At 42.8% G+C, this 26,682-nt stretch overlaps 1 protein-coding gene across 4 annotated transcripts in view; it reads left to right on the top strand.

Annotated features, from left to right (window-relative positions):
• LOC122921234 (ADAMTS-like protein 4) overlaps positions 1–26,682 on the top strand; it is a 116,438-nt gene that overhangs the window by 44,478 nt on the left and 45,278 nt on the right. For all 4 annotated transcript variants that reach the window (XR_006387012.1, XM_044271201.1, XM_044271202.1 and 1 more), the window contains exon 5: positions 1,890–1,992. Coding sequence is in view for 3 of the 4 variants with exons in the window: in XM_044271201.1 (XP_044127136.1) it covers positions 1,890–1,992 (103 nt within the window). In the remaining variant the exon portion in view is untranslated. The remainder of the gene's footprint in view (positions 1–1,889; positions 1,993–26,682) is intronic.

Here is a 26,682-nt window from a genome sequence, read left to right as displayed (position 1 = left end):
CAATGTGAAGTCAATAGGAGATATGAAAAAAGCTGAGAAGGGTTGACCTTCACGTTCTGAGGTCATCTGACATTGCCCTACCATAATATAAGTGACACACCAGCCATCTCAATGTGTTAGAAGTACTGTAGTTTTAGTTTTCTGAAAATCAGTAGGCTAAGTACATCTTTTATGCTTGCTTCCAAGGAGAAGCTAACATGTAGTATATAGTCACCTTGCAATGGAGAGCAATGAGAGGCCCATCTTCTGGAGGGTATGCATGTTCTGACTGCTCTGTACTTAATATCCCATTTGTGGGCCTGCCGTAAACATTTTTACTATTTGTGTGACAGCCGGTAAAAATGGAACAAGATACATCTACAGTGAGCGTCCGTTGGCATTGTTCAAACAAGACCAAATTATAATTCATGTTTGACATGTTTGCATTTGCCTTTCTCTCACAACGGCTTAGCTGGGGAAATATCTACCGCTTCTTATAATATCCTTTACAGTTTGTGATTCATTGTAACCAGACATGAGCTGGTTTATAGGTAGTACATTCCCCAGGCCTTATGTTCCTTGGGCAACCACAAAACGTGCTCCCACCCAGCAATTAGAGAGTTCTGTCAAGTTTGAGGAACTAGATAATTTTCTCTGATTGGATTCCCTTGGTATCATGCCATGCACTATATATTAATATCTGTTCCTAAATCCCTATATTTGTACAACAGTCATGTGCAAACCTGGAAATACCTATTGTTGGCTGCACAATGTATTCACTTAATTAGACCATTAAGTGCCCTTAAGAGTTGACATTGCTCAAGTAGAATGTCCAACGCATTTGCCATTGATTGGTCCTACATTTACTGACAACACCAAGCACACTGCACCTTTAGGCTCTGTTCACATTTGCACGATGGCTTCTGTTCTTAATGGAGATCTTGACATTTTTTAAAAGGTTCAACTTATGGGTGTCCATTTTTTCACCATAGAACAATCAGAGCTATTCTTGGCATCAAAACCTAATGAAAACCATATAAAACGTAACTCAGTGCTTGTGTGAACAGAGCCCTTTCTCCTTCCAGTTGGGCAAGTTGTTGCCAGTTATGGTTCCAGATATGGTCTAATATAGCAGATACTATTGTCAGCAAATGACCTAATCTAAGAAGTGAAATAACTGGTTTGGCCATGGTGACCTCAAAAATGTGGGTACACTGTGGCTAAAGTCGTAATATAAGAATATAATTTTTTTTTAGATTGTAGTACTGTAGGTAATATACAAGGTTATACATACCAGGCGACTGCTATGGATTCCTTCATAGGCCTACCCCACAAGAAAATGTAACCACAAGATAGTTGATATTTATCTGCTGAAGGTCCAAACAGACCTTATCTGAAGAACTTGGGTCCCCTGCATGAATAGCAATGTAAAGCACATATTAGACCACCACTTATTCAATTTTTTGAGACTAACGGAGGTAGTTGAGCGCAGTACGTCATCCTATAGAAGTGAGTGGATTCAAGCTTTACGGATGTGCCCTACCACTCCTCTGACACAGGGGACTCGGGGGGGTGTTGTTCTTGGCATCGCTGGGAGCTATGGTGGTTGGACTCTCAGTGATTATAAATTTATCACCTATTCTGTGGATAAATGTTATTTGTGGGAAAGATTATTGGCACAGGCCTGGCTGGGTCCATAAAAACCTAAACAAAAAACACTATGGCAGGGGAAATTGAAAATGTTTATTCAATTGGAGCAGACCGTAAACTATTATTTTTTGAGGCTTAATTTGTTTAGTTTTTTTCCTGGTTGGTTTTGTATTTGCTTTAAAGATACACACATGGCATTGTGCACGTTCTCCATGTTACTGTAGCAAATAAAATCAATTTTCTATTTGGGTTTTTTGCAGCCATGTCCACCAGGTCAACCTGACGCTAGGACTTTACAATGTTCAACTTTTAACAACCAGGAGTTCATGGGTCGTCTGTACCAGTGGGAAGCATTCACTGAAGGTAAGGGCGTCTGTAGGACAATAATGCCATTGTGTTATCTACGGGAAGGGTAGATATCCGTTGTGTGTACATTATAGATAACATTGATGCGAAATGTTATCACCCTCACTTGTACGTAATGTCTGCAGCCATTCCATAATGCCGGATTTACACAGCCCGATGGAGGAGGCGATATTCGTGAAGGAAGTGTTCTTTTTCTATAAATGCCTGCTCCTCGGTGGAGGTGAAGAGCTCTGTTTACAGCGATCACCTCCACTGTTTGGGAATGAGAGATGGTTAATGCCACTGCTCGTCCTCGTTCATTGTTTCTGGGCAGCACATCGCAGTTTACACAGCAGGATCTGCTGCCCAGAAATGATTGATGTGTCCACATGAAAGATTGTTTCACCGGATGAATGAACGTTTCGCTCGTTCATTAGGTGATTTGCGGCACCTTTACATGGGCAGATAATCGTGAACAAGCATTCTTACAAACGTTTGTTCCCGATAATCTGCCTGACAATCAGGCAGTGAAAATCCAGTTTAAGTTTCACCTTTCCATTATTGAACCCCAGTAGTCTGTTTCAGCAGGGGAACAGACTACTGGAAACGTTTACGGACTGAAGAATCCCCATGGTCTATAATAGGATCTCACGGGCTTCTGGCATAAATGCATACAGGAAACCCACGAGGGTGATGAGTGCAGGACCTTTTGCAGGACAAAACCAAGTCCGTTTTCGAACACTAGGCCGCAAGGGGCATAGCAGTATCGCCTGGGCCCTGATGCTTGTGGTGTCCCAAAGTTCTCTGCTACATAAGATGCCATCAGTATTATAAAAGGCAAAGGATAGGTGGGGACCCTACTAGAGACTTTGCATTAGGGCACAGAAGCTTCAAGTGACGTCTCCACTAGGCCAACAGGTTGGTCTCATAATTTACCTTGATATCCATTTCCATTTATTTAGGATTGGCATCTCATAGTCTAGACCAGTGATAGCTAACCTTGGCACTCCAGCTGTGGTGAAACTACGACTCCCAGCATGCTCCATTTATTTCTATAGAGTTCTGAGAGCAGCCAAGCAAGTGGGGCATCTTGGGAGTTGTAGTTTTACCACAGCTGGAGTGCCAAGGTTAGCCATCACTGGTCTAGACCCTCACCAACCATCAATGGAAAACTGTCTTACTTTGGAAACAATTTTCCATTGCTGGTCCAAAATAGTTAATTCTTTGTACAGGTGGAGTCCCATTTACCAGTTGTTCACCAGTCATTATAACATGCCATACAAATCGATTTTGGAAAAACTATTGATGAACATGCTCTTATGTCCACTTGTGTCCAGCATCTGATAGTCCTCCCAGCTCTGTACATCATGGCTGGTGCTAGAACATGTAATTGAGAGAATCAAGTGGAGAATATGACGGGAGATATTCAGGTCCAGCAGGAAGGATGCAGGGAAGTGCGGAAGACTCGTGCTGTGTCGATGCCACATATAAATACAGGAGGTTTCCATTCCATCTCAAATATCCTGTATTGTTCCCTGTGGTATAATGGAACCAGCAGGCTTTCCAGTGATATCTCCAACATATTCCCATCGTTAAACAGCAAGGGATGTAAAAGCTATCTGTGTGACATCACTGCCTGTCATATAAGACCAAATGTCACTTTGCTCCTCTTAACCCCACATCTGGTGACTGAAAGGGAAGCACACGTTATTAGGTAAACTGTAAATTGTAGACTATTGAGATGGTTGGAAGCTGCTAAAATTTAATTGGTTCACCAGAAGTGAAGCCAGAAGTTCCTCGGCCCCTGATACCACATTTCAGTACCATCCTACTGCTGGAATGCCCCTTTAAAATAATACTCTTGTAAGTGGTAGAGGGGTCCATGAGACATTTGAGCTCACTTGGGAACCAGTGCTACATTTTTAGCTAAAATATCTCAGAAGGGAATACTTTAGAAGAATATAACACAGGGGAATACGTGTTTAAGTATTTAAGGGTTACGGGAGTTTGTTAGCTACTAGTGCTAGCTGTTGGCGACAAGATATTGGCCCTGAGCACCATTATTGGACTAAAAAATATTCAAGCTTGCCTAGGTGTCTACATAGGTTTAATGGTTGCTGACGCTGTCTCTCCTTCGAAGACCAGTATCACATTGGGTTGCACACTCAATGTAGTGCCCGTAATACTATTTCATGCCCCCCATGTGCCTCATCCAGGATGTGATTTACTAAGTGCCAAATAGTCCAATAGGTGCCTGTGTAGATTACTAGACAAGTTGTAAGGGCATGTGTAATTACGTTGGTTACACTGCCGCCCCTATGGCAAGAACCTCAGTCTCGAATAAAAGCAGAGCTGAGAAGAGTATTAGAAAGTAGCACCTTCTATGTCTTGACTCTTGTCCAGGGTTATCTAATGACTTATACAGATGCTACCATTTGTTTTTATTTTGTTTCTCATGTTCGGTGGCCTGGTCAGCTTTTATTACATTATTATTGAGGTCATTATTGAGACCTTCTCTATTCTGGCATGTGTGGGGAGATCATCCAGGAACATATAATGAGCTCTCTTTTGATAATTCTTCTCATATTTTTCCCCACGGCCTGCTTGGTTGGTGAAGACACGGTTAACAAGAGTTTACGTTCCTGGAACACTGTGGCTGGCAACGACTTTCAAACAACTTGTCTGGTCTTTGATATGTTTGCCGAACTATGCGTGTTTTTTTTTTACCTCACTGATGTTCATTTTAGATATACCACGTTCCTTGCTCCTGCTGCCTCCTCCAGCACTTCTATTTTAGAACAGGGAACTTTTCTAGACACAAGTGCTGGTGACTCCAGATAAATTGTCCTTCTGGCTCTAGCCCTTTGACCCTGCAGACGTTTTGAAATGTTGAAATGTGTTTAGTCATCTATGTTTGAAGCATATGTTAAGTTATTTAATTTGAGGGTTAGGCTTTGATGGATCATTGACTAGATGAAGGCCCTCACAAGTTAATAATAAAGTTCTTGTGTTGTGTGTCTAGTGGTAAGTAGGTAGAAGAGGTGATTTGTAAGGTCTGAAAAATGCCAGATGGGATAGGAACTGTACATATTACGGTGGTCTACATATAGATCTGTACAGATCTGGTACTGGCCTAATTGTGAGTTCTCCTACAGAATCCATCATGGTGGACATTGGCAAGGATTTGCACAAGGTCTGAAACAATTGAAATGAATATTACTGACTACTACAGTTTATAGCAGTCTATATTCTGCTGTCGAAAGTTGGATGTGGATCACATTGTTGCTTAGCTGGTTGATTGAACATCCCACATTTGACATCACATTGACATGTGATGTCACTAGTCTCAACCAGTCCCTCCCCCACGCTTACTTCTGCTTACTGTTGTAACCCTATAGAAATTCTGCTCCTGTCCTTCAATGTATTCTCATCTAAAAGGCATACAAATCCCATAAACAGTTTCAGGTGTCCTGTGTGTTCAGTAGAATACACCCTTCTTGCAACACTTATATCCTAAAGAAACAAGGAGTCTGATGGAGATTGTGCCAGAAACATGAGATTATCAGACAGAAATCTCATGTCTATGGCGATGTCCTACAACTCTTAAAATGTCAGCATCTTTTAGTCCAACAGAGAATATTTCTTTCTCCTGATCAGGGCAGACCACCTATTTGAGACCTATCCAAAGATGCATTTGGATGCTTTCCCAACTCTCTGAGAACAGTTTATGCCTCACTTAAAGCTTTACTCATAACAGCTTGAATTGCCGGACCACAAATATTAACCTTCATGCAAGTAAAAAAATAAAATCAGTATTTTTCCCAGTACATTGGCATGTTTTTGCCAAGCTGCTTCATGGCTTGGCGCTTTGATCTTGCACAATGTGACCTGTGGTTGAGAGATGTCCCTCTATCACGTTTCTTCAGGTACATCAACAGATAAGAACGAAGGTCTATGTTCCCGGGATTAGCTTTCTCTTCAGAAGTTTCCTCTTGAGGGTCGTATTACATTCTTCAGGTCCTGTGTTTCTGCAGAAAGTATCATTTGCTGACATTCTGTATTTCTGCCAAATAAAATACTTAAATTTAACTAATTGTGTGATGGGTGGGGCTGACTCTGGTTTACGTCTAAGTCGTGGGATGTACATAGTGATCATATTCTATAGTCAGGGGGTTAGTTTGCAGAGGATCTGATGGAATGTCGTCTATGTTTTTGATGGCTTTTTGCTAATCCATGGTTTAGTGGGTAAACAGTCTATGTCTCGTATGTAACAACAGTAAGGTGCTTTATACTGGTGTGTATTACATAGGCTTCAAAGACTAAAGGTCTTTAGTTCTTCCTGTTTAACCTCAGATGGGTAAAATAAAGCTGATGGGACGTAATGAAAAAATCTACAACACTGCCCCCAATTATATACTTCCTAATGGTTATCCTTACCCCAGGAACTCTCCCAAAACTCACACTTTAGGTTGGGGTTAGCACAAGCCCTGCTTCTTTTGTGGTCCATTTCACAGGATTGTCTCATCAAAATCGATAGGGTTGGCAAGTATGTAAGTACCTTTGAGCCATTTATATCACTGTTGTCTTCTTATATGTCAGAAAGTCCTATGGGCCCGTCATATACCAGGACCTGAGTGCCACAGCTACCTCTATTCTAAATTGTCGGTGGGATCTCCACCCTTTACAAATTTATGGTGTATCATGTGGATGTGGCATAAGTGTCTGAGATGGGTATACCCCTGTGATAAATTCAAAAGGGTTGTTTGCTCAAGAAATGTTTGTTCCAAATGAAAGTTTGCTCTTGGGTTGATACTGGGGGAACGTAAAGAACCTGTGCAAACACTGTCTTTTTGGGCAATCATCTTCTGGTAGAGGGTTTTGGCTGTCACTCCTCCATTGCCATGAAGCTTGTGAAAAGGCCATACAAAGAGCCAAGGATATCTTTGCCCCACATGACCATGAACAATCTAGAAGGCTCTTGAAGGAATTTTCCACTTTAGACAATGATGTTTTATTAGAAAGGTTCCCAGACAATTACTGTTGGGACTTGCCAGTGATCAGCCGTACCCAGGAAAAACCGCTGTAAGAAGGGTTCAATTCCACCACAGCGCCACCACAGGCTAAATGGAGCATTGCTTAGTTTGTATTAAAATAATTGAGCTGTGTAATACATGGACATTTTGGGTCCTCTAGAACTAGAACTGTCCAGTCATCAAATGGTAACCAGCTGTATCTTAGAGGAGAAACAAGGTATTAAGAGGCACTTTGTCCTGGTGCATAGCACCTGATAGAAATGTCATGTCACGTCCTGCATGTCAGACTCAAAAGTAAATATCAGAACAGATGGTTCATTGAAAATGGCATCTTGTATACAATAGTACGTCTGCATACTACCATCATGGCCTCCAAATTAATCCACCCTCTGACGTTCCAGTCGAGACATCTCCCATGCTTTCCATCGGCAGATTGACACCATGTCAGGTTGATCACCCCTGATTTGTACAAGCACGTGGAAAGCACATACCAGCACGACATGTCAGGCTGCAGGAAACACAATCAGTGCCTTGTGCAATTAGAGGATTTCGAAGAGCAAAGATCTCTTAATATCTTGTGCAAACTATCATCTGTCTATGAAAACAGTTCCCTCTCCAGAGTTCACTTCAGCACGCTTCATAATTCTGTAAAGATTCAGACAACATCCAAGGCATGTTTAGATCCTAAGTGGACAAATTTTGAAGGGGTTGTCCACATGTTTGTTAGAAGGGTCTCCTGTAAATAAGCTAATCACATGGTGTTCCACTACTAGAGCAGCCCAACAGCAAGTGTTCAATTCCTGCAGCGCCTCTACAGGGGACATAAAGCATTACACAGTTGCATCCATCAATGTGCTGTCCATGTATTGTATGAACAGGCCAAATTCTTTAAAGAACACCCGTTTTGACTCTGGATACTAGATAAGGGTCCTGAACTGGAGACCACCCTTTGTTCTCTTTTTTTTCTGTAGACTGAGGCCAGAAGATGGAGGTCTTTCCTTGTGTAAGCCACATCTTCTTTCTTGCCCCAGTCCCAGTTTTGATGGGTCTGCCCCAAGAACTGGACAACTAGAGGGGTAAAAGGGGCAATTATATGTTTTTGGAAGCTCCTGGAATGGGCTAAGGCAGGAATGCCCAACCTGCGGCCCTACACCTGTTGCAAAACTACAAGTTCCATCATGCCTGGACAGCTTACAGCTATCAGGGCATGCTGGGAGTTGTAGTTTTGCAACAGCTAGGTTGGGCATCCTTGGACTAAGGGAAACTGTCACCTCCAAAACTGGTTTTGAAGTAAACATACCGCCATGTAAGGTAAGATCTGTTTACATCTGGTTCACACATGTATTATCTTGTTATTTTAACTCGTGATATTTTTTAATTCCCTTATGGTCCTGGATGTGAGTGATTCGAAACAATGCCCCTTTAAGAACTGAGACCCTATTACCACATCATCCCCGCTCCTTCACTACGGGTTGCTTTTTACACTGCAGTAAAACCTTGACTATGAGCTGCATTTTTCCCTTGAGAAAGTCCAATTAAACTCCAATTATTTGGTAAATATTAGGAGCAGCAGGAGCCGGGTGGCCTCTGTATGTTTTTGTGGAATGTGACACAGGGTCTCCGAGTACTGACAGCAGGGCCGAAACCCTTCAAAGTGGATGCAGGGTGATTAGCAGGCAGTAATTGTGATCGGCACTGTTAATTTAAACTTTATCCGTCTGCTCGTCAAGGCTACAGGGCCGGCAAATGACACAAAGCGCAGACTGTGTGACTCGGGCCACCAAGCACTTGTCAGTGATTTAGGGTGAGGAAACCACAAGGGAATATGCAGGCTTAGGAAATTGGGGTCAAAGAGCCCGCCATCCTGAATTGTGACTCATGGGTATAACAAGTGACAAGTTAGACGTATATTGTATGTATGAAAAAATAGTGGACGTCACCACGAGAGGTTTGTCCAGATGGTTCCATTTTTTTTTACAAAAGTTGTGTATTTTTGGTGGTTTGCATATTCCCCAGTTGTACCAACAGGTCAGAACAACCTAATTCCTCCATAGCCAATTACTTCTGCCCTGCCCAGGGTAGTGACACCCAATGGGGGTAAGTGGGTGGGCTGTTTACAGCTCCCGATAGTGGCGACTTGTGAAAGTTACCTCCTTCTCCCACCTACCAGGACCTACTGAAACTGTACCTCTTACCTTGCTCTTTCAGTCCTTATATCCTTTACTCCCTTCTTCTGGCCTCATGCTGACTGCTCCCCGTTTTACTGCTCAGACTCACGGCCAATACCCTGCTCAGGTTTGCCCCGCTCCAGCTCTCCATGTCTCATTGTTTGGTTTGTGAAACCTAAGAGGGAAGTAGTCAAGGTTTCTGGAAAGAATATACTGAAGTTTTGCAACTTTGAAATATACTTTGTGTTGCACACCTTCACGATTTTGCTTGCTGTCTGTGAATGGCAACAACTCGCACATATCTAATACTCCACACAGCTGAGGGTTACCACTATGTAAACCCGGAGTCAGCAACCACTGGCACTTCAGCTGGAACTACAACTCCCAACATGCTAAGAACAGCCTAGAAAGTATGCATGCTGGGAGTTCTGGTTTCACAACAACTGGAGTGCTAGAGGTTGCCGACATGTGATGTCGATAATTCTCCATGAGCTAAAAGGTCTGGGGTCCAGGAAGGACCCCCTCTTCTTCTTCCCTCTCGCAGCACACATGCAGACACAGCCAAACTGCAGCTGCATCTCCCTCTGCCCCCTTTTTTCCACCTGGTATTAACTGTGCTGCTGTAGATGCTTTTTCATAGACTAAGGAGGTTCCTGATCATTTATTGAGATCTTCAAGACATGTAAAAAAGGCATCTTCTAGAGCCTGGAGTGTAAGAAACAAAGCGTCCTCACATACATAACACAGAGTTAAGTAGCCTTGAATTTTCTGTTTTTCTTGTCCTTTGACGCATAAAAAAGTGGCGGGTCCTTAGTATAAATAACCAATTCTCCATGGCTTATTCTGGCAGATGAACTGAACAGAAAACACAAACACCCTAAAACATATCCACAGTGACGGATCCTGTGCGTCTGCACTCGCTCCAAAACTAACTGGCACGCTGCGCGCCTCTTTGAGCCTTCAGCACCTGCCGCAGGATACCTGCTAAGCCGTAGTAAAGAGAAAAACAAACCAGTTTATAAAGGTGAAATTCTTGCCCAGCTTACTGGTACGGGGAATATGGGGCTGGCCTGTCTTCCACCAGCTGTGTTGTTTCACTGTCAGTAGGCACAGTGAGGTCGGCAGAGGGGGCATGGGAGAATAGGCCAACCACTTGTTATGGAGGCAAGGTATGCAAAGAGATTAGAATTCTCTTGCAATGAGGGCAACGTATCAAAAGTCTTGCTGCCCTGGACTCTGTAAAATATACACAGCCGCGATAATTTGTTCCTTCAAAAGCATATCTCCTTCATAGCCTGAAATTTACATTGCCCTCATTCCTGTGTAAGCTCTTGGACAGAAGAACATTGCTCTATTTAGAAGGAGACCAGGGCTTCTTTCTGCCTGCAAAGTCCTCAAAGCTACTGTAGGTCCCTCAGCTTACACTATAAAGACTTTAATACCATTGGTTTCTCAAATCACTGAATGTCCTAACCTAATATTGGAGGTGTTATTGCAGTCGATGCCAAAATTATCCCCTGCCCCATGAAAATCACTTGGGTCCAAGAAGCTGGTTTGTCATGGTCACCACATTAAGGACCTGGGGCTCACTGGTGGTAAGTGGTGATCTTCTCATCTAGTGGTAAACTTAAAATCTGTAAAATATTTAGTGACTGGTCATGTTCAGATACTAGACTGCTAATGTGGCCCTACTATGTGTGGACTCCACCAAACAGCTCCTTATTTCTTAGCTTTTTAGACACTTATGAGTGTGGGATGTTAAAGTTCACTATTGTAGATCTGGATTTTCAGGCTTTTCCTTCATTCCTTCCTTGCCTTTCCTTCATTCCTTCCTTGCCTTTCCTTCATTTCTTCCTTGCTTTTCCTTTCTTTCTTACGTTTTCTTTCTGCCTTCATTTTTCGTTCTCCCTTGCCTTCCCTTTCTTCTTTGCCTCTCCTTCCTTCCTTGCCTCTCTTTTCTCCATTGCCTTTCCTTTCTCCTTTGCCTTTCCTTCCTTGCCTTTCTTTCCTTCCTTCCTTGCCCTTTCTTTATTACTTTTTGTTTCTGCCTTCACTTTTCGTCCTTCCTTGCCTCTCCTTCCTTCCTTGCCTCTCCCTTCTCCTTTCCCTTTCCTTCCTTGCCTCTCCTTCCTTCCTTGCCTCTCCCTTCTCCTTTGCCTTTCCTTCCTTGCCTCTCCTTCCTTCCTTGCCTCTCCCTTCTCCTTTGCTTTTCCTTCCTTGCCTCTCTTTCCTTCCTTGCCTCTCCTTTCTCCTTTGCCTTTCCTTCCTTGCCTCTCTTTCCTTCCTTGCCTCTCCTTTCTCCTTTGCCTTTCCTTCCTTGCCTCTCCTTTCTCCTTTGCCCTTCCTTCCTTGCCTCTCCTTTCTCCTTTGCCTTTCCTTCCTTGCCTCTCCTTTCTTCCTTGCCTATCTTTTCTCCCTTGCCTTTCCTTTCTCACTTGCCTTTCTTTCCACCTTTCCTTGCCTTTTCTTTCTCCCTTGCCTTTCCTTTCCTTTCTTTACCCTCCATTTCCTTTTTACTTTCTTCTCCACCATCTTTGTCTCCCCCAGTCCGCTACTTTTGCTGAATACTTTCTCAAACTTCCAAATCAAGCCATGCTTAGATATACTTATAGCGCCATCCAGAGCCCACACATTAGTATTGCTTCTGAATATCATGTAGTTCAGGAACAGTAGCTCTATATCTCTGACTTAAGGTACATTCACATGACAGTAGGCCGTCTGTGCCCGTATTGCAGAGCGCAAACAATGGGTTCGCAATATATACGGGCATCGGCTATGTGCACTCTGTATCACGGACCCATTGACTTGAATGGGTTTGCAATCCGCAACGTACGGAGCGGTGCACTACGGAGCGCTTCCTTGTGATTTCGGTCCGTGACTCCACCCCACGCAAAAATAGAACACGTTCTATTTTTTGGCAGTGCGGAACATATCTTGTGGATGGCAGACCTATGCAAGTGAACGAGTCCGCATCCGCAAACATTGTGCACTTAGCTGGTACCTGTCCATTGCAGACCACTATTTGCGGTGTGCAGCATGGGGCACACACGGTCGTGTGAATGAGCCCTAACGGAAGTTCCTCTGGTGGGCTTTATATATGTTTATACGACTGTCCTATAATCCAGAGTACCTGATGATCCAGGACCTATCTGTTCCCTTTGATGCTACATTTTTCTGTACTTGCTACATATTGTAGTACCCATCTATCACTATGTAGACTCGGGACGGCTACGCCGGCTGCGTTCTCTCACCTGTCTTGCGATATCTTGCTTCCTGTCAAGTACAAGTAAACATATTCCTCCTACATAACCTAGAACTGCAATAACTGGTGAAATACTAGCTGCTGCCGGATAATATCATGACTCTCTACACCTTGGATTTTTAAGCTTCAGATACTACAGTTTCCAACGGGAGACAAATTTGCCAGGATTGTCCTAAATCTTTAGAAAGAAGCTCCGCAAATTTGACCTGTTCTGGCCCAAGATGGTGGGGCTATACAATCCCTACCCAGAAGTAGTCAACCTTGGCTGGTTTGTTGTATACCTGGGAGTGGGGGCTTAAATGCCCAAATTTGCTAACACAAAGGTATGAAACGGGTGCAGCTAAAGGGGTGTTCTATAGGTAGGAGTCACACCAAGGACTAACATAAGAAGACACTAGTATTACAAATGGCACATGGTAGGTGGGGGCCATGTCTCAAGATTTACACTTTTAATCTAAGGGCCTTAAAGGGCACCTGACACTGGCTGACCTGTTACATGTGCACTTGGCAGCTGAAGGCTTTCTCAGCAATGCTGGCCCATATGAACATGGGACCAACACTGATGCCTTCAGTTTCCAAGCGGACATGTAACGGGTCAGCCAGTGTGATAGGTACAAATCTGAAGACAGACGTCCTTTTAAAATAGATCACAACCAATCAGATTCCAGCATACCATGACTGGACATGTGAGGTGTAGTCATGTGACCCTTCACAGCCAATCCGTTTCATTATACCGTTATCCTGCGTTCTTGGCAAAGTCATTTTTCCACAGGTTGACTTTATCACTTAAGTGACTCTGCAGTAAACGTCTAATTTACCGGTAACCATCTGTAACCGCAGCTAATTGACTTTCTGGCTCTGGGTTAGGATTTTAATGTGTCTGTATTGATAGACCGCGACTAGTAGAGTTCCCTTTGAAGAATTACTAATCTATTGTGATCTTATCTTTCCAAGTTCTAGACTGAAGAAAACCATATTATTCCAGAAATGTGGAAAGCTTAAAGGGGTTGTCCTGTCAGGACACCCCCTTACTATAATCTTCCATTAGGGCACATAGGAGTCATAGGGGGTGGTCTTCTGCTTATTACTCCCCTTTTAGTCAAAGTGGAGAGTCACAGGAACGAGCACTTCTTCTCTGATGGGCTTGTCCTATGTGCTACACGATCACCCATGTAATATCACATTGTTGGGGCTCAGATCAGCTGGCTTCATAGTAAAAAGGGGTTTGCTAGTCGAAACAACCACTTGAAAGCGGTCCTGATAGCATTCCTAATATGTATGTTTTAATAAATACCTTAAAGTGAAGGGGCACGCCCAGTTGAAAAGAAGGAATGGATTCAGGAAACATTTGTCCACAACTCTACTCCCTAATATTGGCTATAAACTAACCAAACGTCTTCTGATCCTAGTAAAGACCTGACCCCCTGGTTGATCATAAGAAATGTAAGGTGAGAATATCTTTATTCGTGATGGATCTTAATGTTGAGATGATTTTGGCCGATGCTGTCCATTTCCCGTGTTTTGAAGAAGGTAACATTTCAGAGAGTTGGCAAGAGTCCTGGTTTATACTAAGCCCTGTGTTTGTAGATAGACACTGTCAGCACCTCTCCTCCGCTGGTGGTGTTTATAGATATAAGATCCAAGGATTATTTTAGTTTATCTTTTACGAAGTTGTCTTTCTCAGATGGTTCTCCAGGGTGTTCAACTGTATTTATCAAAAAGTTTTAGAGCATTTCCATAATTATGACAATTCTGGGGATCTGACCCCATCCTAGAGATATGCCCCCAATGTCCGAGATGGGAATACCTTTAAACAGAAACAATGTTGCAGTTTCAGTCTGTCATAGACTTGTATAGAGTTTCAATACAGGTCTTTGGGAATGACTAAGCAGTATTTCCAGACATAAACAAGTCTTTAGACATAAACTAAATAGCTATACCAGACAGTCAAAATGTCAGTGTTTAAACAACGGCATAAATCATAGCGCAAGTTAGGGGCAAATATCCACAAATATCCATATTACAAAGTTCCCTTGTTCCAGGACAATACACTCTACTTCATTCGACCTTAATTCTACTGATCGGTGGGGTTCCTTGTAGTTGAACCGCTACATAGATGGCCTATCTAAATAACTTTCCTCATTAAAAATGATCTTACTGTTTTATGTATACATTGCCTGCGCAGATCTATGTGTCTCGGAGGTTACAGACTACAAACTTTGTTATATAGTCTGATTTTACTTTCATGTGGACAATTTATTTTTATTTAGGCAGGTCCACCACAATCAAATGTTATTGCTCAGTACTTGGTCCTGGGCCATCAGTGGGCATCTTTTGTAAAGAATGGATGCCTGTGGACCTCCATAGCGCATGAATATCTTAATAATTTCTGGTCATGTTACCTCTACTTCCTCCTGCTATGGAGCATACCTTTACCAAAACAGGGTATTAGACTTTTTTGAAGATGACAACCCATTTTTAGAATGATGCAGCCTTGTCCAGACCAGCTTATCTAACCCTCAGCACTCACTGGTGGAAGAACTGGTGTGACCACTGCAGGAGAAATATGGTATTACATAGTGCTCCTTGCATGAGTGGTTGCAGGTAGCTCATTACAGTGGTCCACAGTTGGGTTCCCAAGTGAATGATTCCCATTGGTGACCACTAAAAGGGCACGTAAAGTAAGTTGTCCAGAAGAAACTACCCCTCAAAGTACATGGTTATATTTAGCCATTTCTGTCTGCACCAAACTTGTATTTTTGGAAAATATGTAAGTATCTGGATGAGTGCAAATAAATCCCATCGCCTTGACAGATGAGCTCACAAAACACATGAGGGGCGCCCAGTGCCCCCATCTATTTATGAAAACCTAGCGGGCATGCAGTTCACCCTGACAAATAGGCTGTTTGTTTGTGGCCAATTAATGGCTTTTTCCATCTTGATATCTGAGTGGATACAGCTTGTTCGATTTATTTTTGGTTGAGCATTTTGACCCTTCCCACCTCAGATATGTCTAAAGATAACGCTTTGACTAATCTTATCCTCTGACCCAGTAAATGGGTTTGTGTTGTCTCGTGACTTCTAGATTTAGGAGTTATTATTGAGAAGGATGTTGCTAAATAGAGGCTGTGATAGAAAAAAATATATTTTATCCCCCCGAAAACAGTGTCCCTCTTGACGTTAGGTTATGTCTGGTATTGCAGTTCATCCCTGTTCACGAGAACGAAGCAATACTAAACATGACCTATGAATAAGAGTGGTGCTGTTTTTGAAAAGAAAGCTACATTTATTTATTTTTTAAAGACCCAGGTATCTGCTGATCGCCATGGATCTGACTGCAGGAGAAATGTAGCATTCAGATAACACAGACCATATAATGCCTGGATGGGCCAGTTTCTCCGAAATTGGCAGCTCCTCTTGGGAGTGGCTCATCCTTCTGGCTGAGAGAGGTGGATCCAGAGTAGGGGACTTCCTTCTTTGAAGTTCTTATGGACAGGCATTGCCTTTCTTGAAAGGGAGCGTTTTTTGCTAGAATTGATAGTTTACAATTCCTGAAATATGACATTGAGAAGTCCCAAAAGTCAGAGAACCGAGTCATTCAATGAATATTCAAGAACAAAGGGGCTGTGTGAATGCATAATTATTCCAAAAACAGTTCTATATGATAACTCAGTTTCACCTTTTTCTAATAGTCCCACCCCAAAGCATAATAAAGGTTCATCATACTTTCTGATGATCATGTGAGATATAACACTATTGTAATGGTGCTCCAGTGGGAGAGGGAATAGTAATGTTTGAAATTAAACTCGAAAATCCAAAAATGTTGACTTTTCAAGTTTGTCATTTCTGGTTTCTTGAGTGCCCCTCAGTCCATGTGTCCATACTCCATTGTTCTGTCGATTTGTCAGGCATTTTTCTTTACGTGAAGGAATGTGTTCAGTCCCCCCCTTGCTATTAACAGAGGAGATACAGTGAGGCCCTTACAGTGTTTGATCCAGATGGAGACATCTAGAACAAACAAGCGTTATGATGACGGACATTCTTGCCCCGATAATCTGATTTTCCCAGCTGCTTCTGAAGAAGGATCCTTTTCTCTCATGAAACACTTTCTGCAATCTGCAGATACTGAAGGGAAGGGGCTGCTGGTGAGGTTGCAGGCTTCTCCTGATTAAGGGCTTTTTTTAAATTTCATGGTCCATTATGAGGAACTCCAGCTGAAGCTATCAATCACCTTCAACCGTTTTTTTTTTAGATATCCAGCCTTAAGAGTCTCCATTCCCATAGACAAAATGTACTTGTATCTCTTTCTTGGAAATCTTGGTGACTACTAGTATGGCCTTCACAACAACTCTCACGGGGTTGTCACCAAGCTGCCCCAAAGTTCTTAAAGGTAAATTTTCCAATATACCTTTCTGTCTTTGCTTCTGATTTGCCAGATTTAGTGTCTTGAATTCGATCTTCTGTAGTAGGACAATTGGGACAAAATGAAATCTTCTGAAAGTCATGGAATATTTTGAAGCTGAGATATTGTGTGCTGTATGGCAGGTCCCTAAGAAAGGAGCTGTTCAAATAGAAACATTATGACTAAAATAAAGAGTCAGCTGTTTGGTGAATTGCCTTTACTGTCTACAGCTCGTCTTATTAGCAGTGACTTTCAAATTAAAATGTATTTAATCTCTGCACTGAAAAACACAACTATTCAGCCAAACCTGTGTTATAGCCCAGAGCTGCACTCACAATTCTGCTTGATGCTATTGGAAACAGTCCTTTAGTTATTGTTATTTAGCTATTGTTGTTAGGCATCATGCACATGACCAGATGTGTTTTGCTTTCCGCAAACTGCGGATCCGAAAAAAAAAGGATGACGTTCCGTATGGCATCCATTCTTTTTTTTTGCGGATCCATTGTAATAATGCCTATCCTTGTCCGCAAACTAGAAAAAAATAGGACATGCACAATTATTTTTTTTGCGGGGCTACGGAACAGACATACTGATGCGGACCCATTGAAATGAATGGGTCCGCATCCTATCGGCCAAAAAAAACGGAACGGACAAGGAAACAAAATACAGTCGTGTGCATGAGGCCTTATACTGCACTTATAAACCACACAGCAACCAACTACTACATAAAACAGCAACCAGATGTTTGTGGATGTCAGCTCTGCAGTCTGCAGAATTATGAATGCAGCACTGGAATATAGAGTATAATACAGGATGTAACTCAGGATCAGTACAGGATAAGTAATGTATGTACACAGTGACTGCACCAGCAGAATAGTGAGTGCAGCTCTGGAGTATAATACAGGATGTAACTCAGGATCAGTACAGGATAAGTAATGTATGTACACAGTGACTGCACCAGCAGAATAGTGAGAGCAGCTCTGGAGTATAATACAGGATGTAACTCAGGATCAGTACAGGATAAGTAATGTATGTACACAGTGACTGCACCAGCAGAATAGTGAGTGCAGCTCTGGAGTATAATACAGGATGTAACTCAGGACCAGTACAGGATAAGTAATGTATGTACACAGTGACTGCACCAGCAGAATAGTGAGTGCAGCTCTGGAGTATAATACAGGATGTAACTCAGGATCAGTACAGGATAAGTAATGTATGTACACAGTGACTGCACCAGCAGAATAGTGAGAGCAGCTCTGGAGTATAATACAGGATGTAACTCAGGATCAGTACAGGATAAGTAATGTATGTACACAGTGACTGCACCAGCAGAATAGTGAGTGCAGCTCTGGAGTATAATACAGGATGTAACTCAGGATCAGTACAGGATAAGTAATGTATGTACACCGTGACTGCACCAGCAGAATAGTGAGAGCAGCTCTGGAGTATAATACAGGATGTAACTCAGGATCAGTACAGGATAAGTAATGTATGTACACAGTGACTGCACCAGCAGAATAGTGAGTGCAGCTCTGGAGTATAATACAGGATGTAACTGGGGATCAGTACAGGATAAGTAATGTATGTACACAGTGACTGCACCAGCAGAATAGTGAGTGCAGCTCTGGAGTATAATACAGGATGTAACTCAGGATCAGTACAGGATAAGTAATGTATGTACACAGTGACTGCACCAGCAGAATAGTGAGTGCAGCTCTGGAGTATAATACAGGATGTAACTCAGGATCAGTACAGGATAAGTAATGTATGTACACAGTGACTGCACCAGCAGAATAGTGAGTGCAGCTCTGGAGTATAATACAGGATATAACTCAGCATCAGTACAGGATAAGTAATGTATGTACACAGTGACTCCACGAGCAGTATCTTGTACCTCTTAACCATCCAGAAAACTCTGTCTACGCAGTAATTTATATCTGGCTGCTCCACTATTTAATTGGCTACGCTCTTTTCCATGCCTCTTCCCAGGGCTCTTCTTCTTCTTCTTCCATAGCAGCTATGACAGTCTTACACTCGGTAGATTGAAGTCCCATTACTGCAGAGGACGTGAATCGATGCGGATAAGAGTCCTTGAGACTTTGTAGAGCTTTGTGAATTTCGTGAAATCTCCTGAGCGCCCATCGCTGCGGCACTAGACCCCAGCAGGCTTTGTGTCTGCCAGTCTAACGGCTCCCCTTACACACTCAGCCCTTTGTTCGCTGTAAGTACTTGTTAAATTACGTACCAAACATTGTGTGTGCTAGAGGAAGACCGGGCCCCCTTAACAAACATGAACTGCTGCAAGATCAATAGCTATATGAATGAGGCACTTATAGAGTTATACCACATATAGCCTGCCCTTGAGCTTAACCCTTTCTGATTCAGCAGACGATATAATGCAGGTGAAGGATTGGACTATTGTGGGGTCAGACTGAGATTGTATCTTTCCATTTGCACCAATATTCTGGCAGAAAAAAAAGTTGCTAATTTTTCCATAGCATTATTAGGGGACTGCGGGACCCCATATGGAGACCCAAACCATCTCCTTAGATGTTGTAAATGCCACGTCTCCTGAAATTCCTTCTCTCCCTCAGTAGCAGTATCGGCATCCTTCATGTACCTTTATAGAAAATTCCAGGTTACGGTCTATGGATGATCATTTGGGGAGATATGGTGCATGCTCAACCATCATGCTTGACCAGACCACAGGGTAGAAGTTTAGTGCCCATCCTATGCCTACCACTGTGGCAGACGCCAGCTGCTCAGGATTGTCAACAGGCCCCATGAAAATTGGTCTACAGGTTTAACTGTGCAGATTGTAACGCGTTTCGGGAAATGACCCTCACAGCGTACATAGGTACAAAAAAAAAAGCTAGATTCAGTGTGGCATCTATACATTCCTTTGGGAACCCTTTCCTCCATCAGCCTGTTCCTGTAGTGTGGATCCTGTACGTGCAACCATTAGCACCTCCACTCTAAATCACAAGATAGAAATGTTGGCAGGCACCTTATGAGGATGGAATTGACCTCCACAAGAAGTTGTCCTAAGCATCTATGCAGGAGACCAAGCTAACCATGAAACATCTGAGTAGAATACCCTTTGAAGTACGCAAGGAAATTTGAGAACTCAGAGTATCCCCACCATTGCCCTAGTTGTTCTGGAACCCATGACCCCAGCGCTGCCCCATTGACATTCCTCTTAATACATTGAAGTAGAAAATAAAGTCAGACTTTAGAAATATTGACATTCCTTTGAGATCAAAGTAATTTTTGCTCTTTTAATCATTCCCAGATACCATCTTGACATTGTGTGCTCTGGATTCAGGGCTCCTCATCAGATGACCCTGTCCATGAATGACAAAGTGGAGGCCACATGCTCTCCTAGAGGCTTGCTTTGAGATCGTTGTGGTCTGATCTCCCTTTATCATCCTCACAGTGGAATGAAATATTAATGTAAACTTTGAATTCTTGTCCGAGCTTGCACAAGTCACATTTTTTAACTTACATAATTATATCCCTCCCGCCCATACTAAACGCGACCTCGGTTCGACCAGACAGATTGAAAGAACATGAATAATGAATATGCCGTTATGCCTAGTCCGGCCCCGAGGGGGAAAAACATGACACAGTTTGCCATTCTTTAAGGAGCACATTTCAGCAGGATCAACTCTATTATTACCTGGTAGGGTTCACCCTGCTGATTGAAATGATACCTGTTTCGTGAAAATTGGTTGTGGTGTTCCTGAGAAAAAGGAATTCTTTTCTTTGTACAAATGAGGACTCCAGTGCTCTAAGGGGTGTGGCCAGCACTGGGGCTAGGGTGCGCCCCTCAGTGCACCAAAGTCCTAATTTGCATAAAGAATAAATGTCTTCTTTCTCGGGAACACAGCAACCGATTTTTACAATATAGGTATCATTTTATTCAGCAGGAACAGCCCTACAAGACAGTATACCAAGTTTAATAAAGTTGATCCTGCCGACATGTGCTCTTTACGTCCCTGGGTTATATTCGACCTCCTCTGGCCTTGCACTCAGCAAAACACATACAGTTGGGAGGAGCATCACAGATGACCTGGTACCTGAGTTTTGAGATTATCATAAATCCGAATATTAATAGTATAGCTGTATTCTTTAGACATTGCGTAGCTTTTTTATTAGATTATCTGGTGTCTGAATGTTGGTATTACTAGAGTGCTGTATGGTCATGTTCACTAAGGCACTGTCCAGTACATTATTTTGCTATGTACGGTGGTGGCAGCACTACTGTATATAGGCTATTATGTGGAATTTTTTTGACAGCGTATGGCACTGCTATCTGGGAAACTAAACAGCTAAGAGATGGTCTTGGACAGGACACCGTCTATCTTGAAGCCAGCTTCAAATCTGAGGCCTATTATCAGAAGACCATTAGGTCAGCTGATGCATCCAGGGATAAAACTTTTCTTCTTTGCATTGGCCAGCCCAGAATTGTAATAGTTAAATCAATGCATATCTCTGCTATCAGGAATGGGCATAGGAGGTGAGATGCAGGAATGTGTGGCGCCAATTCCAGGGACCGTTTCATCACCCTCTCATTTATACAGGCTCATTGTCTGTCAGCAGCCATGTTAAGAGTAAACATTGTAGACACCCAGGACCGTTCCTTGTGCCCTCGGCTTCGTCTGAATAAAAGAATTCCGCTCATTGTTTCTTTAGACTTGGTTGCAGACAGTCTCCTATGTGGAGGCACTGGCCTTTTGGTAACTTCACGGGTGACTTTATTGCATATGCTGGCACCATGATCCAAAAACATAGTGGGAGGTCCCATCAGTGTGGCATCATCTGTATGACTGTTGGATTGACAGCGTGACCATGCATTCTGTTACCATGCCCAACACTGTTATTGTTCAGTTGCTCAAGTAGGTGCCCACAGGGCTGCCCTTGGTTGGTTTGTGCCTCATCTTCTATTGATGCTCACCAGATAATTCCCAAATGAACCTTCTCATGATTTTGCTACCAAATGTGTCGTGAGGGTGTAATCTTCTAACACCTAGACCATCAGCACTAGTTGTGCCCTCTTTAATAGTGAGAGGTGATGCACCCGGTGCACATCTCTTAGACCAACTCTTGGTGCAGCTAATGGTAATAATCATATACATTTTGGTCCTGCTTCCAGAGCTTTTCCTCAAGCTGCTGAGGTCTTAAAACATAAATGATGGACAAAACTTCAACAGATTTTTTTACTCGTGCTCCTTTGACTATGAGTGAGATGGCACAGGGTTCCTCGAGTTTGGAGGCAAGTCTTCATTTCATTGCCAGGTGTATTAATTTATGACCCACCTCTTATTGTGTTATCAAAAATGCCATATTCATAGTGGAGGAACTTTTTTGAATATAGGAATTTTTTTTACACGTCTTCCCTTGACTCGGAGTGAGATGGCATCGAGCTCTTCAAGCTTAGATGAAAATTGTCTTTGTCACAAACTCACCTGTATGGGCTCTAGCGGCGTGACCTCTGGCTTCGGCGCAGCCGCGATGGGGAGGTATGCTGCTAAGCCAAGCCCCTTTGGCTTTACTTGTCTTCCCTTAACTAGGAGTGAAATGGGATAGAGTTCTTCGAGCTTGCACACAAATCTTCTTCCATCTCGTTGGCAGGATTTTTCTTTTAAGAACCATTATTAAATATGCCACACTCGTAGTAGAGGAACTTTTTTGATTGTTATATTTTTTTTTTTACACGTCTTCCCTTGACTAGGAGTGAGATGGCATCGAGCTCTTCAAGTTTAGATGAAAATCTTGCTCTGTCTCAGTCACAATTTCACCTGTTCTGGCTCCAGTGGTGTGATCTCCGGCTTTGGCGCAGCCGCGATGGGGAGGTGTGCTGCTGAGCCAAGCCCCCTGGTGGCGCTACAGCATCCTTAGCACAGGATGCAATGCTTTTTTTTTTCCCCACAGCAGGCATGTGCTGGAGGAGACTAACCGTGGACTGATTGCTCAGCTGCTCTATTCCTGTGTGCTAGTATTCTGACTAATGGAGCACCCAGTCATGACCTCTCAGGTTCTGATCCTGGAACTCGGTGCTCTAGGGTGTTCTAGTTAAAGCAACTCCTGGGCATATACCAGAGCCAGTGACTCACTAGTTTCCTGTGCGTATTGGATTGCTCGCTCTGGATTTTCTTCTGACCACTCTCTGTCTCTCATTTGGTACTGCTTAGCCTTCCTGGTTCTGACCCATTACGTATGACCCTGCTACACTCATAGCAGAAGTGCCAATCATGGTCAATGGTAACTACCATTAAGTAGTGTTTCTCCAGAATGTTCTTCTGATGAGATCTTTCCAAATGACATGTTAATTTTTTTCTGAGATGATATTGATCTATTGTGATGCAAGTTATCCTCTTATTCTCACCTTTTGAATCAGTTTGTCTTCTCATCGTTTCTTCCAACTGGGCAGTTGGAAGAAAACTCTGTACTGCCTTGGTTTGGAGAACATGCCTGTGATGGAAACCTAAAATTCAGCATTGCTCGGGTTGCCTTCTGTTGTTTAGTTTCCCTAGCTGAGTGGACAAGGGGTCGGACAGAGAGCTTTTGTTAGCTGTACACGGCACCACGGTTTATATATGAATCAACTGTTCCAGCAGCACAGGAATAAACAAACGGCCTGGAAAAAAAGCATAGGAGATTAAGCAAACTGGGAAAGACCTCTTTGTGTGTTGGGACTGGGTCAACTTCTGTCTGGTCTCACTGGAACAGTCTCCGGCTGTTCCCAAAGCACCAGTCTTTCAGGATTTTCCTGAGGGACGTCTACTCTGTACTAAAGAACAAGAAAAAAATAATGCAACTAGTTGATATACAGGGATGAACATTATGCAGACACAAATATTATTTTTGTACATATTCATTCAGTATTTTTCCTGGCAGGTCTTCATCAGTTTAGAAGGAAATGTTGGTACATCTTCCATTCATAAAAGTTTATTGGTCAATTGTTCAGGATTGTTTGTGCATATTTTTGTGATTTAAGTTAATCCTTTTTTTACTTCAAATATAAGTCTGTTCAGGAAGTAAAACTATTGCATTACCTCTGGGGAATTCTACAAAATTGTCTGCAGTGTCTGGCAAGCTCCAAGGACGTTAAGAGAGACCATCCTTCCTGATGTGACCCCTTTTTCCTTTAGAAGAGTTGGGAGGGAATTACCATTAGGACAGAACCTTGAATATGGTGGCATTTATAATGTGTTTTTAGCTTTTGACAAGTGGTCCAATTGTGATAAGAAAATTGGCCCACCAAATGAGGAACCCCAGAGGACCTTGAGGGTCCTGCTTCAATTTTTTAAACAAAAATTGGTTTCTCTGTGTTTAACACTAAAGTAAAGTCAACTTTTTAATAGCAGCAGAATATAAAGATGAGGGGCACTCTACACCTAGAAGAGCATGGACTTAGAGTAGAGTGCCCCTTATCTTTATATTCTGCTGCTATTTATGATTCACGGTACTGGGGGTATCGAGAGGTGAGCACCAATCCATCCATTGGGATACGGGTAGAGCCGCCTATTCCAATACATTTCAACTTTTTAATACACAAGTCTTGATTTACCTTCCATTCGTCAGTGGTCTCCTGTGTCCCCTGTTGTTCTTTGTCCACTTTGCTACATGATACAGTTTCCTAAGCCTTATCAGATTGAAGTGACAGGGAGCAGGAGATTTGGTAAGATGTATAGATTGAAAAATGTGTGATTTTTTTTTTAAGTTGGAAAACCCCATTTAAGAAGCCTTGAGATAAGCCTCATCCACATCTCCTCATGTGTAACCTCATAGAGACTTCTCTAGTAATTGCACAGTAATTACACAGTTGAGTGACCTTATGACCACCAGCTAATATCCAGAGTAACCGCCATATGCGGCACGGACAGCAGCTAGATGGGCTGGTAGTGACTCAACAAGGTCCTGGTGGGTTATCACAGGTATGTGGAGCCATGCTCACTGCAGTGCATCCCACAGCTGCTGGAGGGAACGTGGAGGAGGATCCACAGTGTGAACACAATGATCAAAGTGGTCCTACAGATGCTCAATTGGGTTCGAGTTTGGGGAAGTAGGGGGCCAGGGTAGTACTTGGAAGTCTTAGTCATGCTCTTCTAACCAGTGTTGGATATTTCTAGCCATGTCTTGTTGGAAGATTTCATCCACCCTAAGGAAGACGATCAGCATTTATGGGTGTACGTGATCTGCAAGAATGGATTCATACGTTGACAGTGCCTTCCACATGGATGAGTGTCCCCAGAGAATGCCACAAAAACCTTCTCCAGACCATAACATTGCCACCACCAGCTTGTGGTCTTCCAGCAATGGTTGCAGGGTAACCTGACTCATCGGAGAAGACAACCCTTTACTAGTCAGCAGAAGTCTAATTCTGATACTGACATGAAAATTTAAGCCTTTTCTGCTGATGCCACTTTGTTAGCAGAGGTGCAGATACAATCTGTCTGCTTCAATGGCATATCTAGGGCCAAAGCATAAAACCTCTGCTTTTCCCAGAAACAGTGCCACTCTTGTCTATGGGCTATGTCTGGCATTGCAGCACAGCTACATTCACCTGAATTGGGCTCAGTTGCAATTCCAGACATTTAATCCTTGCTGCCTCAAGCTACTAGCCTACAATGCAAGGTAAATTCAGATATCCGTATAACATATTGACAGGAATGCTATGCATTTTGTCTCCATTTCCTACGCAGACTAATACTAAGTCTTGTACCGTGATTGCCTGTAGCTCTCTACATAGAATTTTCATCCCTTATCCTAAGTAATGCAATGCATTACAAGCAAAGGGGATTCCCTGAAGGAACCAGAGTTCTTTGCTGGGGTCTTACAGGTATTCAAACCATATGGCCATACAAGATATCTTACAAGTTCCTTCTGGTAGTATAATCTGATGCCTCTTGGTATCCACACATAGTCAGCCGAAAATTATGTCACCACAAAGTAGTACCAGATGGACATCAAAGTCTGTGGTTTCTATAGCACTGGGCAAAAAAGACCCCCACATGTCTGATAAGAACTATCTATCCTCCTACTCACGCTCTGTGGGATGTTGATACTGTTTCCATGGCCTTTTCATTATTTACCGAGCACAGTGCCATACATTGTTTAATGGCTGGGCTTGGTATTGCAGCTCAATCCCATTCACTTGAGTAAGAAGTTAGCTGCAGAAACATCATATAACTTATGGACATGAAGTCACAGGCCAAGAAAGAGGCCACAGCAGTCACACGAGTGCCCTGGCCCCTTCCAACAGCTGCCGGAGTCAGACCCCTACTGTTCAGATGTTGACGACACACCATAAATCATCAATATTTTTGTCCTGGAAAATCCCTTTAATCCATGTGTCATGCACCACCCCCTGAGGTCCTGCACTAAACATGGCTGTGTATCTGTTTTCCATGGAGTGTTCATACATAGAGATGACAAGATGACCATACATTTAGTGTTTTGGACAACCGTGCCATTTTTGAAGATCTGTTTGTCTTGCCAGGGTCACTGCCAACTTTGAGAGGTTCATTCTAGTTACTTTGAAAGAGAACTGTGACATACACAAAAGATGAAGGATAATGGCCATAGCCACAATAATAAACAGTATGTCCTTTCACCTACTTCTTGATCGCACCACATTTCCATCTGCCCACAACAGGAGGTCCTGATGGTCCCCATCCCATTTTCAGAAACCAAGTAGAGCATTTCCAGTTGGTATGGTTCATATTTTAGTGGATGAGTAGGTCCTAAAATGTTAGCAGAGATGTATTTGAGGCATGAACGTCCCAAGACCTCATATCCCAGTTGGAGAACCCAAAAGGAACCTACGTTTTATTATTT

The sequence above is a fragment of the Bufo gargarizans genome, chromosome 11 (genome assembly GCF_014858855.1).
Source record: "Bufo gargarizans isolate SCDJY-AF-19 chromosome 11, ASM1485885v1, whole genome shotgun sequence".
NCBI classification, from domain to species: Eukaryota; Metazoa; Chordata; class Amphibia; order Anura; family Bufonidae; genus Bufo; species Bufo gargarizans.
This window is presented reverse-complemented; position numbering and strand designations above follow the sequence as displayed.